The sequence below is a fragment of the Oncorhynchus mykiss genome, chromosome 22 (genome assembly GCF_057628025.1).
Source record: "Oncorhynchus mykiss isolate SJ-2025 chromosome 22, ASM5762802v1, whole genome shotgun sequence".
Classification (NCBI taxonomy): domain Eukaryota; kingdom Metazoa; phylum Chordata; class Actinopteri; order Salmoniformes; family Salmonidae; genus Oncorhynchus; species Oncorhynchus mykiss.
In genome coordinates, this window is record NC_143043.1 from 46,267,840 (window position 1) to 46,285,772 (window position 17,933).

The 17,933-nt window shown below is 43.6% G+C and overlaps 1 protein-coding gene across 1 annotated transcript in view; it reads right to left on the bottom strand.

The window, feature by feature from the left end:
• The window catches only part of LOC110501883 (activin receptor type-2A), a 61,640-nt gene that overhangs the window by 17,187 nt on the left and 26,520 nt on the right, over nt 1-17,933 (bottom strand). The window contains exons 2-4 of the mRNA XM_021579736.3: nt 17,063-17,285; nt 14,264-14,376; nt 11,219-11,373 (exon numbers count right to left, since the gene is read on the bottom strand). Of these exons, the coding sequence (XP_021435411.3) occupies nt 11,219-11,373; nt 14,264-14,376; nt 17,063-17,285 (491 nt within the window). The remainder of the gene's footprint in view (nt 1-11,218; nt 11,374-14,263; nt 14,377-17,062; nt 17,286-17,933) is intronic.

Consider the following 17,933-nt stretch of genomic DNA (forward strand, 5'->3'; position numbering starts at 1 on the left):
CATATCCACATAATTTTCCTCCCTCATGATGCCATCTATTTTATGAAGTGCACCAGTCCCTCCTGCAGCAAAGCACCCCCACACCATGATGCTGCCACCCTCGTGCTTCAAGGTTGGGATGTGTTCTTCGGCTTGCAAGCATCCCCTTTTTCCTCCAAACATAACAATGGTCATTATGGCCAAACAGTTCTATTTTTGTTTCATCAGACCAGAGGATATTTCTCCAAAAAGTACGACCCATGTGCAGTTGCAAACTGTAGTCTGGCTTTTTTTAATGGCGGTTTTGGAGCAGTGGCTTCTTCCTTGCTGAGCGGCCTTTCAGGTTAGGTCGATATAGGACTTGTTTTACTGTGGATATAGATACGTTTGTACCTGTTTCCTTCAGCATCTTCACAAGGTCCTTTGCTGTTGTTCTGGGATTGATTTGCACTTTTCACACCAAAGTACATTAATCTCTAGGAGACAGTACACGTCTCCTTCCTGAGCGATATGACGGCTGCGTGGTCCAATGGTGTTTATACTTGCGTACTATTGTTTGTACAGATGAACATGGTACCTCAGGCGTTCGGAAATTGAACCAGACTTGTGGAGGTCTACAATTCTTTTTCTGAGGTCTTGGCTGATTTTCGATTTCCCCATGATGTCAAGCAAATAGGCACTGAGTTTGAAGGTAGGCCTTGAAATACATCCACAGGTACACCTCCAATTGACTAAAATTATGTCAATTAGCCTATCAGAAGCTTCTAAAGCCATGACATAATTTTCTGTAATTTTCCAAGCTGTTTAAAGGCACAGTCAACTTAGTGTATGTAAACTTCTGACCCACTGGAATTGTGATACAGTGAATTATAAGTACAATAATCTGTCTGTAAACAATTGCTGGAAAAACTACTTGTGTATTGCACAAAGTAGATGTCCTAACCGACTTGCCAAAACTATAGTTTGTTAACAAGAAATTTGTGTAGTGGTTGAAAAACAAGTTTTAATGACTTCAACCTAAGTGTATGTTAACTTCCGACTTCAACTGTAATTACCACATGCTGAATGGCTTTTAAAATCTGGGAAAATTCCCACATCGGCAGCAGGTGAGCAAATGTTGGGAATGTGGTGATGAGGCTTGTGGAACCTGACATTGGCAAATGGGACAAATGACACAGTGGACAATTTCTTCACTTCATCATCATTAGCGAATAAGTTGCTTGCAAAGAAAACAAATCTGTCTGGCACCACGAACAAAGTGAATCAGGAGCTTCTCCCTCTGTGCAAAATAAAGGATCTGCACAGCCGTTGTAGTCCACAACGGTGCTGAAGAATGACAAGATGATGGGAGGACTGGAGACTATTACACACTACAACCAAACAAAGTTATGTCAAAAGTGTGTCAAGCAAGTGAAAGGTATGAAAACTGTGTCAACTGTCAGGACAAGGGATAACAGCTAAGTCAACTGTTAGGACAAGGGATAACAGCTAAGTCAACTGTTAGGACAAGGGATAACAGCTAAGTCAACTGTTAGGACAAGGGATAACAGCTAAGTCAACTGTCAGGACAAGGGATAACAGCTAAGTCAACTGTTAGGACAAGGAATAACAGCTAAGTCAACTGTTAGGACAAGGGATAACAGCTAAGTCAACTGTTAGGACAAGGAATAACAGCTAAGTCAACTGTTAGGATAAGGGATAACAGCTAAGTCAACTGTTAGAACAAGGGATAACAGCTAAGTCAACTGTTAGGACAAGGGATAACAGCTAAGTCAACTGTTAGGACAAGGGATAACAGCTAAGTCAACTGTTAGGACAAGGGATAACAGCTAAGTCAACTGTTAGGACAAGGAATAACAGCAAAATGAAATCCAACTGATGCCATTGAGTGAAGACGCAATAAACAATCACGAGCTGAAAATAATTGACTATTTTTGACTGCTATGCTATCGACATATTCATTATAATGCCATTATTGCTTTTGTGCCGAATTTCACTATTTATCAAGGCCACTTGGTGCTTATAATGATTTTTCAGCTGCTGATGTTTTCATAATTTCACTGTGCATCTTGACCATGCGTCTTGGTGGTTGGGGGTATTTAAAAAATAAAAACAATTGTAAAGACTTTATTTTATTTTATAGCTTTTACCGTACTCTAACACATATGCTTTCTGTCTCATGGTTGTAACAAAAGGTATTCCACAAATAAAATGTTTTGAACTCTTGAGTTTGTGTTTTTTTATGCGTTTTTGTATTTAAATATAGCCTTGTAACATGAACGAATGAAAATGATATTGTAATATAATAAAAAATAAAAAACTTTTCTAAAATTACCCAAGACCTTCATAAACGCAACCAAATGATTATTTTTGCGATAGTATATATGAAAAGTATTCATTCCACTGTTAGAATGTCGCAGCCAGAATGACTACTAATCAGCTTGAAGGGGGTTCCTTAGAGGCCCAGTGGTTCTAGTGTTGATGAAAATATGGCTTGTTATTGATCAAACTCAGGCATGTCTCATTGACCTGCGTGCAGAAAGCCTTTTTATAGCCATAAGGGAAGGTGGAGGAGCAGAGGGAGAAAGCGAGGGAGCAGAGGGAGAAAGCGAGGGAGCAGAGAGAGAAAGCGAGGGAGCAGAGGGAGAAAGCGAGGGAGCAGAGGGAGAAAGCGAGGGAGCAGAGGGAGAAAGCGAGGGAGCAGAGAGAGAAAGCGAGGGAGCAGAGAGAGAAAGCGAGGGAGCAGAGGGAGAAAGCGAGGGAGCAGAGGGAGAAAGCGAGGGAGCAGAGGGAGAAAGCGAGGGAGCCGAGGGAGAAAGCGAGGGAGCAGAGGGAGAAAGCGAGGGAGCAGAAGGAGAAAGCGAGGGAGCAGAGAGAGAAAGCGAGGGAGCAGAGGGAGAAAGTGAGGGAGCAGAGAGAGAAAGCGAGGGAGCAGAGAGAGAAAGCGAGGGAGCAAAAGGAGAAAGCGAGGGAGCAGAGAGAGAAAGCGAGGGAGCAGAGGGAGAAAGCGAAGGAGCAGAGGGAGAAAGCGAAGGAGCAGAGGGAGAAAGCGAGGGAGCAGAGGGAGAAAGCGAGGGAGCAGAGGGAGAAAGCGAGGGAGCAGAGAGAGCGTGCATTATTTATCGACCCTCCCCCTCTCCTCTCCGAACGAGCAAACACTTTCCTGTGCTCAGTGTTTTGTGGTGCGGGCGATGACAAGTGGGCGAGAACCACACACACGCGCACACTTAATTGCCCTCTTCAATCCGCCTCTCATGATTATCAGGCACTGTACTTGCTTAGGACGCCCATACTGAGAAAGGACCACTCATCCTAGCTAGGCCTAACCAGCCGTCCTTCTATCAGCCTCTAACAGAACCCGTTACACCGATTCTGAGACAGGTTCATGTACCGCATGTCGATCGGTCTTCTAACTATTATAACACTAATGCAGGAGTGGACATTGGTTCTAAAATCAGCACTGATGCTCTTATGTCAGAGAAGTGGGTCTCATTGTGAAGAGAGGTCGAGTGCCCTTTGGTTCAGGAGCCTCAAAAAGGGGTCGGCGTGACCTCTAAACTTATAGATAATCCACACCAAACCACTCACTTCTATGATTAACAGTGGTAAACAGTGTTAAATAACACAAACAATATTTTGGGTGAACAACTATTTCATTTTGTCGTTATAACAAGGTTGGTAACAACATGTGGAAATGTGTTGCAGCTCAAATCGACTACAAAACCCACAATACAAAGCTCTTTCTCTGTGCTGGCTGACTAGCTGGCTAGCTAGCAAACGTAGCAACACACAATAACACCAAAGTCAATATCAGTATGTAAAGTAGCTAGCTAGCTGTAAAAAAGCACCTAAACAAACGGCACTATTAATTTAGGAGCCTCTCATCGAGTTCAACTTGCAGTTCGTCTCGAGTGCAGAGTACGTTGCTATAGCAACACGGGCCCTTTCCCACATTTCCCACAGACACATTGCGAGATAATACTTGAAGGAGAAACTGAGTTGAATCATTTGGTACACAGTTTAGATTGGGCACATCTAAGTGAAATCTATACTTTGTCATGTCAATATAAAAACAGATGAATGTGTTCTAGACAAGTTTGACCATACTTAGCTGATTTGGGGATCTGGAAGCAGGTAATTGTTTTAAAAGTGTTAGTGTGTTTCCACCCCCACCCATCTCCAGTAACAAGAACCATGCGTCTGTGACCCGTTTTAACATGATTTCCTGACTTAACAGATGGACCAAAAATATAGATTTTACCCACTGATAGAACATACATTACCAGTCAAAAGTTTAGATACACCTACTCATTCAGGGGTTTTTCTTTATTTGTACTATTTTATACATTGTAGAATAATAGTGAAGACATTCTCTCAACCAACTTCATGAGGTAGTCACCTGGAATGCATTTAAATTAACAGGTGTGCCTTGTTAAAAGTTAATTTGTTTGAGCCAATCAGATGTCTTGCGACAAGGTAGCGGTGGTATACATAAGATAGCCCTATTTGGTGAAAGACCAAGTCCATATACCACCCACCACTGCGACCTGTATGCTCTAGTCGGCTGGCCCTCGCTACATATTCGTTGCCAAGCCCACTGGCTCCAGGTCATCTACAAGTCCATGCTAGGTAAAGCTCCGCCTTATCTCAGTTCACTGGTCACGATGGCAACACCCACCCGTAGCACGCGCTCCAGCAGGTGTATCTCACTGATCATCCCTAAAGCCAACACCTCATTTGGCCGCCTTTCGTTCCAGTTCTCTGCTGCCTGTGACTGGAACGAATTGCAAAAATCGCTGAAGTTGGAGACTTTTATCTCCCTCACCAACTTCAAACATCTGCTATCTGAGCAGCTAACCGATCGCTGCAGCTGTACATAGTCTATCGGTAAATAGCCCACCCAATTTACCTACCTCATCCCCATACTGTTTATATTTATTTACTTTTCTGCACTCCAGTATCTCTACCTGTACATGACCATCTGATAATTTATCACTCCAGTGTTAATCTACAAAATTGTAATTATTCGCCTACCTCCTCATGCCTTTATTTTCTACTGTGTTATTGACTTGTTAATTGTTTACTCCATGTGTAACTCTATGTTGTCTGTTCACACGGCTATGCTTTATCATGGCCAGGTCGCAGTTGTAAATGAGAACTTGTTCTCAACTAGCCTACCTGGTTAAATAAAGGTGAAATAAAATAAAATACAAATATTATGGGAAGAACAGCTCAAATAAGCAAAAGAGAAACGACAGTCCATCATTACTTTAAGACATGAAGGTTAGTCAATCAGGAACAAAGTTTTCTTCAAGTGCAGTCGCAAAAACCATCAAGTGCTATGATGAGACTGGCTCTCATGAGGACCTCCACAGGAAAGTAAGACCTAGAATTACCTCTGATGCAGAGGATAAGTTCATTAAAGTTACCAGCCTCAGAAATTGCAGGCCAAATAAATGCTTCACGGAGTTCAAGAAACAGACACATCTCAACATCAACTGTTCAGAGGAGACTGCATGAATCAGGCCTTCATGGTCAAATTGCTGCAAAGAAACCCCTACTAAAGGACACCAATAAGAAGAAGAGACTTGCTTGGGCCAAGAAACACGAGCAATGGACATTAGACCGGTTGAAATCTGCCCTTTGGTCTGATGAGTCCAAATTCTAGATTTTTGGTTCCAACCACCGTGTCTTTGTGAGACGCAGAGTAGGTAAACGGGTGATCTCTGCATGTGTGGTTCCCACCATGAAGCATGGAGGTGGTGGTGTGATGGTGTGGGGTTGCTTTGCTGGTGACACTGTGATTTTTTTTAGAATTCAAGGCACACTTAACCAGAATGGCTACCACAGCATGGCTACCACAGCATTCTGCAGCGATACGCCATCCCATCTGGGTTTGCGCTTAGTTTCACTGTCAATTTGTTTTTCAACAGGACAATGACCCAACACACCTCCAGGCTGTGTAAGGGCTATTTGACCAAGAAGGACAGGGATGGAGTGCTGCATCAGATGACCTGGCCTCCACAATCACCCGACCTCAACCCAATTGAGATGGTTTGGGATGAGTTGTACCGCAGAGTGAAGGAAAAGCAGCCAACAAGTGCTCAGAATATATGGGAAAAGCATTCCAGGTGAAGCCGTTTGAAAGAATGCCAAGAGTGTGCAAAGCTGTCAAAGGCAAAAGGTGGCCTCCCGGGTGGCGCAGTGGTTAAGGGCCATCAGGCTCTGTCGTAACCGGCCGCGACCGGGAGGTCCGTGGGGCGACGCACAAATGGCCTAGCGTCGTCCGGGTTAGGGAGGGCTTGGTCGGTAGGGATGTCCTTGTCTCATCGCGCACCAGCGACTCCTGTGGCGGGCCGGGCGCAGTGCGCGCTAACCAAGGTTGCCAGGTGCGCGGTGTATCCTCCGACACATTGGTGCGGCTGGCTTCCGGGTTGGATGCGCGCTGTGTTAAGAAGCAGTACGGCTGGCTGGGTTGTGTATCGGAGGACGCATGACTTTCAACCTTCGTCTCTCCCGAGCCCGTACGGGAGTTGTAGCGATGAGACAAGATAGTAGCTACTACAACAATTGGATACCATGAAATTCGGGAGAAAAGGGGGGTAAAAAATAAATAAAAATAAAATAAAGGCAAAAGGTGGCTACTTTGAAGAATCTAAAATATATTTTGATTTGTTTAAAACTTTTTTGGTTACTACATGATTCCATATGTGCTATTTCATAGTTCTGATGTCTTCACTATTATTCTACAATGTAGAAAATAGTAAAAATAAAGAAAAACCCTTAAATGAGTAGGTGTGCCCAAACTTTTGACTGGTACTGCAGGCTTTCACCTAATTGACAGGAGTTTCATGATTTTTATTTCTGGAAGGTGGATTAGGGCATCCCTTTAACTTGAGACTGTTGCTGCTGCAGCTGTGGCACAACCTCAGGAACATCAGAAGGGATGCCTGCCTGCCTATGTAGAAATAGTCAATGAAGATGTTAAAGAACAGCATGGCTCCTCACATCTACTTCCCAGCTCAGACTATGTCCAACATGATACGCTGGCTTGATGTCAACCGGACCATCTGCCAACCGTGTCCGTACATTCATGCCTGTCAACCAAAACTAAAGGCTGTAAAGAGGGACGATAATGTTATGTTGTTATAAACTCAGCAAAAAAAAGAAACGTTATCTCACGGTCAACTGCGTTTATTTTCGCAAACCTAACACGTGTAAATATTTGTATGAACATAAGATTCAACAGTTGAGACATAAACTGAACAAGTTCCACAGACATGTGACTAACTGAAATTGAATAATGTGTCCCCGAACAAAGGGGGGTCAAAATCAAAAGTAACAGTCAGTATCTGGTGTGGCCATCAGCTGCATTAAGTACTGCAGTGCATCTCTTCCTCATGGGCTGCACCAGAATTGCCAGTTTTTGCTGTGAGATGTTACTCCACTCTTCCACCAAGGCACCTGCAAGTTCCCAGACAAGTCTCGGGGGAATGACTCTAGCCCTCACCCTCCGATCCAACAGGTCCCAGACGTGCTCAATGGGATTGAGATTTGGGCTCTTCGCTGGCCATGGCAGAACACTGACATTCCTGTCTTGCAGGAAATCACGCACACAACGAGCAGTATGGCTGGTGGCATTGTCATGCTGGAGGGTCATGCCAGGATGAGCCTGCAGGAAGGGTACCACATGAGGGAGGAGAATGTCTTCCCTGTAACACACAGCATTGAGATTGCCTGCAATGACAACAAGCTCAGTCCGATGATGCTGTGACACACCGCCCCAGACCATGACGGACCTTCCACCACCAAATCGATCCCGAGTAAAGGCCTCGGTGTAACGCTCATTCCTTCGAAGATAAACGTGCATCCGACCATCACCCCTGGTGAGACAAAACCGTGACTTCAGCTACAAGAGCATTAGGCCTGGCTCGCAGTCGGCACTCCAATTCATCCCAAAGGTGTTCGATGGAGTTGAGGTCAGGGTTCTGTGAGGGCCAGTCAAGTTCTTCCACACCGATCCTTGACAAACCATTTCTCTATAGACCTCACTTTGTGCACGGGGGCATTCTCAAGCTGAAACAGGAAAAGGCCTTCCCCAAACTGTTGCCACAAAGTTGGAAGCACAGAATCGTCTAGAATGTCATTGTATGCTGTAGCGTTAAGATTTTGCGTCACTGGAACTAAAGGGGCATGGCCTGAACCATGAAAAACAGCCCCAGACCATTATTCCTCCACCAAACTTTACAGTTGGCACTATGCATTGTAGCAGGTAGTGTTGTGGCAGGTAGTGCAACGTTTGAAAGTTCTCAAACTCTCAGCCAACCAACAGCACAAGCTCAAGTACAGTAAGCATATACAACCCATAGCTACTGATCTGTCTCATACAGCAGTACTTCTCTCACAGCATGCCGTGATGGAGGAAAAGTTTATGAACGAAGCGGGCCACAGTAAAAACAAAGAGGTGTTGTGTCTACAGCGGCATATCTGTAGCCTCGGTACTAGTCTCTTTACATTATACACTCCCTATACTCCATCCACTGAGGTGAGTCCATGTCATGTGCCAAAGAGACAGGCCTTTCTGCCATCTTCAAATTTGATCCTGATTCGATCACCCTCACAGCTATCCTCCAATCACAACAATTATGCAAATATTGGAACTTATTTTCTCCACAGAACATGTTGGTATCTGGTTGCTAAGCAATTGCAATTTGTTTGTCCAGAAGAAACAGTCTGTCAAAAGTTGTCAAAAGTTACTAGCTCACATCTAAATTCTAAAACGAAACATCCCGCAATTCCAAAAACAAAACATCTTAGTTTTAAGCTTCAAAATACAACTTGCCTAGCGAACAGCTAAATGTTTGTTTTTGAATTTGTTATAAAATTCAAATTTTAGAATTTCCTTGCCACCCCGGCAGCCAAATCGAACGCTCTGCACCTTATTGTGACTTTCTATTGGTAACGACCTATAAAACGTCACAATACGTTCGATTTGGCTGCACTTGAAGAGCATAGAACCACACGTCTGATTATTCTATGCAAAACAATTGCAGACATTTAGCTCCATCATAGTTATACAGCAAGTAACTGTATGCTTTTCATGATCAGTAAATACCAGCCTAACAATATTTAAGAAATAAGGCACAGGGGGGGGTGTGGTATATGGCCAATATACCACAGCTAAGGGCTATTCTTAGTCACAAAGCAAAGCACGACGCAACCCCCCAAGGTGCCTTATTGCTATTATGAACTGGTCACCAACATAAGTAGAGCAGTAAAAATACATGTTTTGTCATACCCGTGGTATACGGTCTGATATAACATAGCTGTCAGCCAATCAGCATTCAGGACTCGAACCACCCAGTTTATAACTCTCATTATACCATGGCATTGTTGAATATTTTTTTCTGATGGTCTTAAAGGGCATTTTAGAGCATGCATTCTTTCCCTATAATATGCACAGAATATCAGCACGGTAATGACGCAAGTCAGTTTGTTTGGTTACCACGGAAACTACATTATCTGGTAAACTTGCTAGCTACTTCAGCAAAAGTTAGCTTGTTAACTAGCCAAATTGACGTGATCCATCAATCATGTCTGTCAGCAGCAATTGTGATTAAACACTTAAAAACAGTTGAAAAGGGGATGTTCGGTAACTTCGCTAGGTAGGCCTACATTGAATGGAGAAAGGTACATTCGGTCTACTTACCACTATGCTATATGTTTAGCCAACTGTACACAGTTTCTCCCGGTACAGTAGCTTACAAAGTAAACATAATTAGCTAACACTACATTGGCAAATGCACCCTTCTACTGCTAGACGGGCAGAGCCCACAAAGGATGGAAAATAACCTAAACCACTCCTATGTGTCAGGTATAGTTCACTTTTATTTTATATAACTCAAATATCCAGTTAACGGTGGCCAATTTTGGGAGATATCTTGAGGCTACCCTCACATATCAATTGATGTTATCTGATCATGAAAAGCATGCAGTCACACGCTGTATAACTCCGATAGAGCTAAATGTGCGCAATTGTTTTGCATAATAAAAAAATAATCTGAAATGTGTAGTTCTGTCTATGCTCTTCGAGTGGTGATGATATTACAACCAAATAGTTCAAATCTATTTAACAATCCCTTGAAAACGGCACGCAGTTGTCAATGGTTTTAGCGGAGCTGGGAATCGAACACTCTGCACCTTACTGTGACGTTTTATTGATAACGACTTATTGAACTTTGAGATTGCCAAAAGGCCAGTCTCTTTGGGAATGATAAGGAGTAGCATGTTAGCTAAAGAGAATGGTACACAGACTAGCAATATCTGTGGACACTGAATATAGTATATTTAGTGTATATCTCACTGGTCACCCCCAAAGCTAATTCTTCCTTTAGCCGCCTCTCCTTCCAGTTCTCTGCTGCCAATGACTGGAATGAACTGCAAAAATATCTGAAGCTGGAGACTCTTACCTCCCTCACTAGCTTTAAGCACCAGCTGTCAGAGCAGCTCACAGATCACTGCACCTATACATAGCCCATCTGTAAATAGCCCAATCCAACTACCTCATCTCCAATTCTGTATTCATCTTGCTCATTTGCACCCCAGTATCTCTACTTGCACATTCATCTTCTGCACACCCTACCATCCCAGTGTTTAATTGCTATTTGTAATTACTTTGCCACCATGGCCTATTTATTGCCTTACCTCTGGTATCCTACCTCATTTGCACATGCTGTATATAGATGTTTCTACTGTATTATTGATTGTACGTTTGTTTATTCCATGTGTAACTCTGTGTTGTTGTATGTGTCGAACTGCTTTGCTTTATCTTGGCCAGGTCGCAGTTGCAAATGAGAACTTGTTCTCAACTTGCCTACCTGGTTAAATAAAGGTGAAATAAAAATAAAAAATACCTTGCTTGCATCATCCAACCAATACAGATCAAATGCTAGCTACAAGTGAAATTAAAATGAGAACAACACTCATTCATATACAGCAGTTAGCCTATTACAGTTATTGCCTAGCTAGCTACAAGTGAAATTAAAATGAGAACAACACTCATTCATATACAGCAGTTAGCCTATTACAGTTATTGCCTAGCTAGCTACAAGTGAAATTAAAATGAGAACAACACTCATTCATATACAGCAGTTAGCCTATTACAGTTATTGCCTAGCTAGCTACATCTGTTATTGTAACTAAAGGGGGTTTTGTCCATTAGTGCTGTGTGTTGTCATACCTGTGTGGGCACCAGGACTAGCGGGTATGCCAGCTTGTGATGGCGGTACATCCAGAACGAGAAGAGGATGATGGCAGTGATGCCTATGATGGGCACCAGTGAGTACATCAGAGTGGTGAAGACAGGAGGCTTCTGGGTAACCGGGTTCGATGTTGCTATGGAGGGAAAGAGAGAGAAGAGAGGGAGAGAGAAAGATAATTAAATCAATCAATCTAGATTATACCAGGACAAAAGGACTATTATAGGATGTACTCAAAAGAAAGGAGCACTGAAAGGGTTTTATAAAAATGACGCCACAATAACTTTGCCAAGAATGTGAAAAATAATGACTTATGTGTTGCAGTCTCCGTGTTCATAATATAGAGATTATATGGGCTCAACTTTAGCTGGCTGATGTCATTTTTTATTGAATGCATTTCTAGCTATCTAGCTAAAGCATGTTTGGTTCGACCGGCTCCCATCCTGGCACAGGCCCATTACAGAGCTTCATGAGAGAGAGAGATAAGACTGGATCGCGCCTCGCCGCCAAAGCAGAAGCCCCACCACATAATCACAACATCCACTCGTGTCACCTCTGAGGTGGATTTCCCTTCCTTCGCCTGCCAGCGTGACATCCAGTGTGTGTGTGTGTGTGTGTGTGTGTGTGTGTGTGTGAGAGAGAGAGACGGCGTGCCATTGCTTTTCTATGTGGGTGACCTCCGCTGAACTGGCATTAGGTAGCAAAAGAGGGGCACTGTTCATGATGCTGCCTGCCTGCCACAACCCCCCGTGCAGTGCCCCTCCTCCTACCCTCTACCCGTCGCTCCCCTCCCCCTGCCCAGTGCTCCTCCTACCCTCTACCCGTTGCTCCCCTCCCCCTGCCCAGTGCCCCTCCTACCCTCTACCCGTCGCTCCCCTCCCCCTGCCCAGTGCTCCTCCTACCCTCTACCCGTCGCTCCCCTCCCCCTGCCCAGTGCTCCTCCTACCCTCTACCCGTCGCTCCCCTCCCCCTGCCCAGTGCTCCTCCTACCCTCTACCCGTCGCTCCCCTCCCCCTGCCCCTCCTACCCTCTACCCGTCGCTCCCCTCCCCCTGCCCAGTGCTCCATTTTATCTGCAAGCGGGATAACAACCCGGATTAGCCTCTTTGAAATGAAAAACATAGCAGGCCCAAACCCCCATCCTCTCCACCCTGCCGCCTCCTCCCCCCACCCCCTGGCAGGATCACCACACGGCACACGCCACACAGGCATGGAATCGCTCTGGTCAGCAGGTGACGCTCTCTCCCGCTCTTTATCCACTCCAAGAGCCCTGTAAAATCTGGTTTACGGAGAACACGGCCGGAATCACGGAATCCAGACATTAAAACGGAATTCAACAATACTCCAAAATGTATGGAACTAAATGTATGGAACTAAATGTATGGAACTAAATGTATGGAACTAAATGTATGGAACTAAATGTATGGAACTAAATGTATGGAACTAAATGTATGGAACTAAATGTATGGAACTAAATGTATGGAACTAAATGTATAGAACTAAATGTATGGAACTAAATGTATGGAACTAAATGTATGGAACTAAATGTATGGAACTAAATGTACTGAAGACATGAACGAAATGCAACAGTGATTTATTTGTATTTTCCTGTAACACAGTTCTGTGTGTATGTGTACAGTTTCCCAAAAACCTAACTACAAAGTAGCCTATGCCTACCTGGCAGAATGATATCATGATTATTTTCATCAATCCAGTGGCTATTTCTTAAGCAAACTCTGCAATCACATGAGTGCTACAGATACATTGCTATCCAAACAACGGTCTCTGGCTGGTGCACAGTTGAATCAAAGGGTAACTGCACCCAAAAATCTAAAAGTATTACATTTTTCCCAAACCTGAAAAGTGGTCTCCGGATGTGGTTTAAGGATTGTTGTTGACTTAGAAAAACAACAAAATTGGACATTCTATTTAAACAGTGTGGCTTTAAGAGCAAAAAAAACAGAAAGAAATGGAAAACTGGAAAACCTAAACAGAGAAAAATGAATTTATAGGACCCTACACTTCTACATGGTCGCTCTCCAAAATAGGCCCTATTGCAAGTTTTTTTTTTTTTTAAAGCAGCTGTGACTGTGTGTGACTATGTGACTGTGTATGCTGCCTCTGTCGCTCGATTCCATAGTCAGGCTCCGACCTAGCCTTTTGTTCCAAATATCCAGGGCATTCCACATCTAGTTAGTCGCTGCTGCAAATTCATGTCCACGTTCAGTTGCATAAGCGGAGGGAACAAGGCCCTTCCCCCACACCAACGCTTCAATACATCCTATTTGGTAACCTTTATCTGACCTCCACTGCAAAGAACACACTGATTTTCCCCATGAATTAACAAGACTATTCTGAAAAGGGCATTTCTGTTCATTGTTAAGCAACAATAGGAGTTTCCCAACCACAACATTAAGACATTTTTGAACACTGATTAGATGTTTCTTTTCATTATACTTTACTGAGGAGGTATTAAAAAAATATTAAAACAGACGTTCTTTAAAAAAAAGAAATTTTACAACAATTTCGAGAAGAATGTAGCCAGGACCAAGAAATTCCAGAACCAAGGTACATTAAGGAAGCTGATGTCAGTGTGCCCCTGCCCAGCTAGCTAAACCTCCTCTGACTGAGTCACTGCATTCCTCCTCCTGCTGAGAGGATGTTTAGCAGTGAGGCCCGTTAGCTCAACAGGGATAATGAGGATAGACCAGCCCCTTTAATCTGAAAAACACAGCGATCCCTGAGGAATGACACACAAGCAGCCACACAGGACACGGTCCGACACGCAATGGCACACACTTCCTAGACCTGGGCATACCAACATAAAACCACACCACAGCAGAACGTTCAGCGTTACGTAATGGGAGAAAATTTACGGATTGGGTTATTTATTGTGTCGTTAATAATGAGACAAAAAGTCGCATTTCGGATTTCAGCATAACAGATTCTTCAGTTCATATGGTGTTACACACACACACACACACAGACACATGCACACGTGCACGCACAGACAAACCCAGAACTTACTCTGAACAGCTTGTGTGTTGTCGGGGGTGTAGACAAACTTGTCATTACACATGTTTCCTTCACAGCAGCAGAAAAACACGTCTGGGCTTTCTTTCTTCTCCACACATTCAGTACTGAAAAACAAGTGCGAGACGATGCGGTCAGTGTCACAATCATGTTGGAAAGACCACACTTTTGTCATTTATTTGGTTTCTTTGTGTTACAATTGTATACCAACAAAAAAAAAAGAAGCTTTTCTTTCAGAATTTGAGAACTATCCTTGAGTTTCAGACCGGGGCGATACAGGTATAGGATGTAAAAAAACAACAAGTTCAAGTGCTTGGCCCTTATGATGCTGTAGTTCATGTTGTTGTAGGTACAGTATGTTACTTCCTGTAAACAACTTTATTATTTTGTGTTTCACCAAGTTGGGTGGGAAGGAAAAAAAACTTCATGTAGAATTCTTATCTGACAAACTTACATTCCATGGCAGTTAAACGACATCAAAGCAACACTCCGTTCTCTGAACTGAACTGTGGCGCGGTCAGAGTTAGCTGCCGCGCGGCGCGGTCAGAGTTAGCTGCCGCGCGGCGCGGTCAGAGTTAGCTGCCGCGCGGCGCGGTCAGAGTTAGCTGCCGCGCGGCGCGGTCAGAGTTAGCTGCCTCGCGGCGCGGTCAGAGTTAGCTGTTGCTCTACATTTAGTAATAACATGGAAGCACGCCACACTTGAAAAATACATGGATCCGGTTGCTGCAGGTGGGAGCTGTTGCTGCAGTTGGGAGGTAAAGGGGTTCAACGGCATGTTAAGACAAGAGGACCAGGTAACTCAGCCTTTCTGGGCCTGGGCTCTCGCACGCTATAAAATTAAATGTTTCTGGTAATGCTAGGCTAGCTGACATGTTGCATGGGTAGCTGAGAAGATATCACAATACGGTGGAATGGATTTGTGTGTATTGTTGTGAATTGCTAGATACTACAGCACTGTTGGAGCTAGCAACACAAGCATTTCTCTACACCTGCAATAACATTAGCTAAATATGTGTATGTGACAAATAAAATGTGATTTGGATGGAGAGCAAAGCTTACAAGAAACAACATGGTAACTGAAGAGAGGCTCAAAACACAAGACCCTTATTAGTGAGGAAAAATAAAAGATCTCTCTATCTCAGTCTGTTCTGGCTCAGAGGGCAATATGCAAACATATAGGCCTAGCATGTTTCAAAAAAACATTGCAGGTCTCAAATCACTTGAGAAGAAGCTCAATTTCTTATCACAGTAGTGTAGCTGTTAGAACAAGTTGAGACGGCTGATGCTGCCATTTTAAAACAGTTGGCAATGAACCAGAGCGGTGTTCGAATACCCATACTAACATACTGTATATTACATACTTAATGAGTATATACTACATACTATTAGTTCATTTTAGTATAATGTAAACAAAAGGTATCCTTTCAGTTGAGAGTACTAGCGCGTCGCCTGTCTACCGGAAGTGGATGCTGTTGCTATGCAACCTCTTGCTAGCTTGTTAGCATAACAAATTACTAGCTAGACATTTTACGACTTCGGTGTGTTCGTAAATTCAATCTGGAGTGCGCTCTGGGAGTTCGTAAATTCAGAGCGGTTGTCAGACTGTCCGTTCGTAAATTAAGAGCGTATTGCTCTCGGAGCGCACGTCAATGGACGCTTTGGCCGTGGAGTAGGGTTGATCAGAGCATGCTGACCTCACAACGGCAGTCAAGCACCCAAGCTAACGTTGGAAAGCTTGCTAGCTACTTCCAGACACAAATGAAAGAACACCCCACTCTGACCATTTTACTCACCCCTAGCAGAGCTGGTTAGGCTGTTTTCATGTTATCCAGAACGTTGGTGACTGTAACTGCGCTGCTGGAAACAATTTAATTATGCTTTTTTTGCCAACGTTTACTGACATTGGCCATATTCAACAGGTGTTGAGCGTTCATAAATTCATCAGTTATTCTGCACTCTGGCACACTCAGACGAGAGTACACAGAAATCGGAGTAGATAGCCAGAGCGAATTAACAATGACCATTGAGAACGCTCAACGACTGTGCCACTTAGCTAAGCTAAGAATGACATATAGTTAATATACTGGCAAGTTCGATGTATTAGTAGGCAACTAACATTAGGTAGCTTAGCTAACATACCGGTTCATACTGCTGTTTGTAAGGATAGCAGTAGCTAACAAATTGTCAGCCAACGTAACTTATTTGAAAAGTCATGACTTTATTACATCGCTCAACAGTTGAAGCAATGAAATTGGGTCCGCTCTCGTCGGACTTCGGCTGCATATTCTCAGACATTTTCTTTTGATTTTAAATATCTGAAAACGTTGTGAAGCCACGACCATTTTCTGAAGAATTGCATTATGGGCCCTAAAAGCAAGAAAATAGTGTCCACTGCTTGTATACTTTGTATTTTGGCGAATTTAGTATGACATCCGGGAACTTTTGACATACTAACTCTATCCACACTATGACCAATAAGCATACTACATACTCAATTTACGTCACAAATAGTACGGTTAGTATGACTATTGGAACACAGGAACACGTGATTTTTCTTGCTCCCTATTCCGACACCTTTAACATCCTATTCATGGGACGACCAAGTCCTCACATAGAATGGAGATCCTATAGAGGCCTATAAGAATAGTTTTCACTGATATACTGATAACATTCGTGACCCATTGCAACACACCAATGACACACTTAATCATTCCACCGTGTCATTGGTGTGTTGTAACAGATCACAAATGCTATAAAACCCCCACCACAGAGCCCTGATGCAATAGGCCCTACCTGTCATAGCAGTTGTGATCATCCAGCCAGCAGCCCTGCTTTACGATATCTACGATTCCCGACACATTCCTCCAGGTGGCGAAACAGTGTCTGCGCTTGTCCTTCTCCCCGGCACACGTCTCGATGCCACTGCGGTTCCCTCGGTTCTCCTGGATGGCAGCAGGGTTGGGGTTGTAGTTATAGTGGACACACTCCTGTGTTTCGGTCCGACCCAGGATCGCCCCTGAGAAATAGAGATATGGAGACACTCAATCAGATTTTTTTTAAGGTGAATGTTGAACAGAAGTCTTGTTTTACGGTAAATGGGTTGATGTAATAAATCATTTGGCAGAATCGATTTAATGGCGTTCAAAACACAGAAACAAGATCGAAGGAAGTACATTAAAAAAAAAATATGCCTACTGCGTCCTGCACATCAACAGAGCTCATGTTGGGCCAGCCCTGTCTACAGTGTAGCATCATACAGTATGTCCTATTTATTTAATGTTATTTTAATCTACTACTTATCTATTGCTCTCATGAAGCAATGCACGGATGATGTCCCTCTCTGTCCAGTGCAGGAGTATTCCAGGACAGATAACACAGTCATCGCCCCCCTACAGTGTGAAGCCTTCCCATCCCTGTAATTAACCAGTGGTGACGAGTGTCCCTCTAGAGACCGACACAGTCTTCAAATGCTGTGTGGGAAAATCTCTGGCCCTGGCAGGCCTTAATATGACTTGTTAATGATTATGTTTGATAGGTCCAGGAGGGTAATGGGGCACAACAATCATTTAGCCCACTGGTCTAGGTCTGACAGTCTGCTCGGAGCTGTACAACCCACGCTACACGAGTCAATCAAACAATTGCCAATAATGTACTGTCACGCATA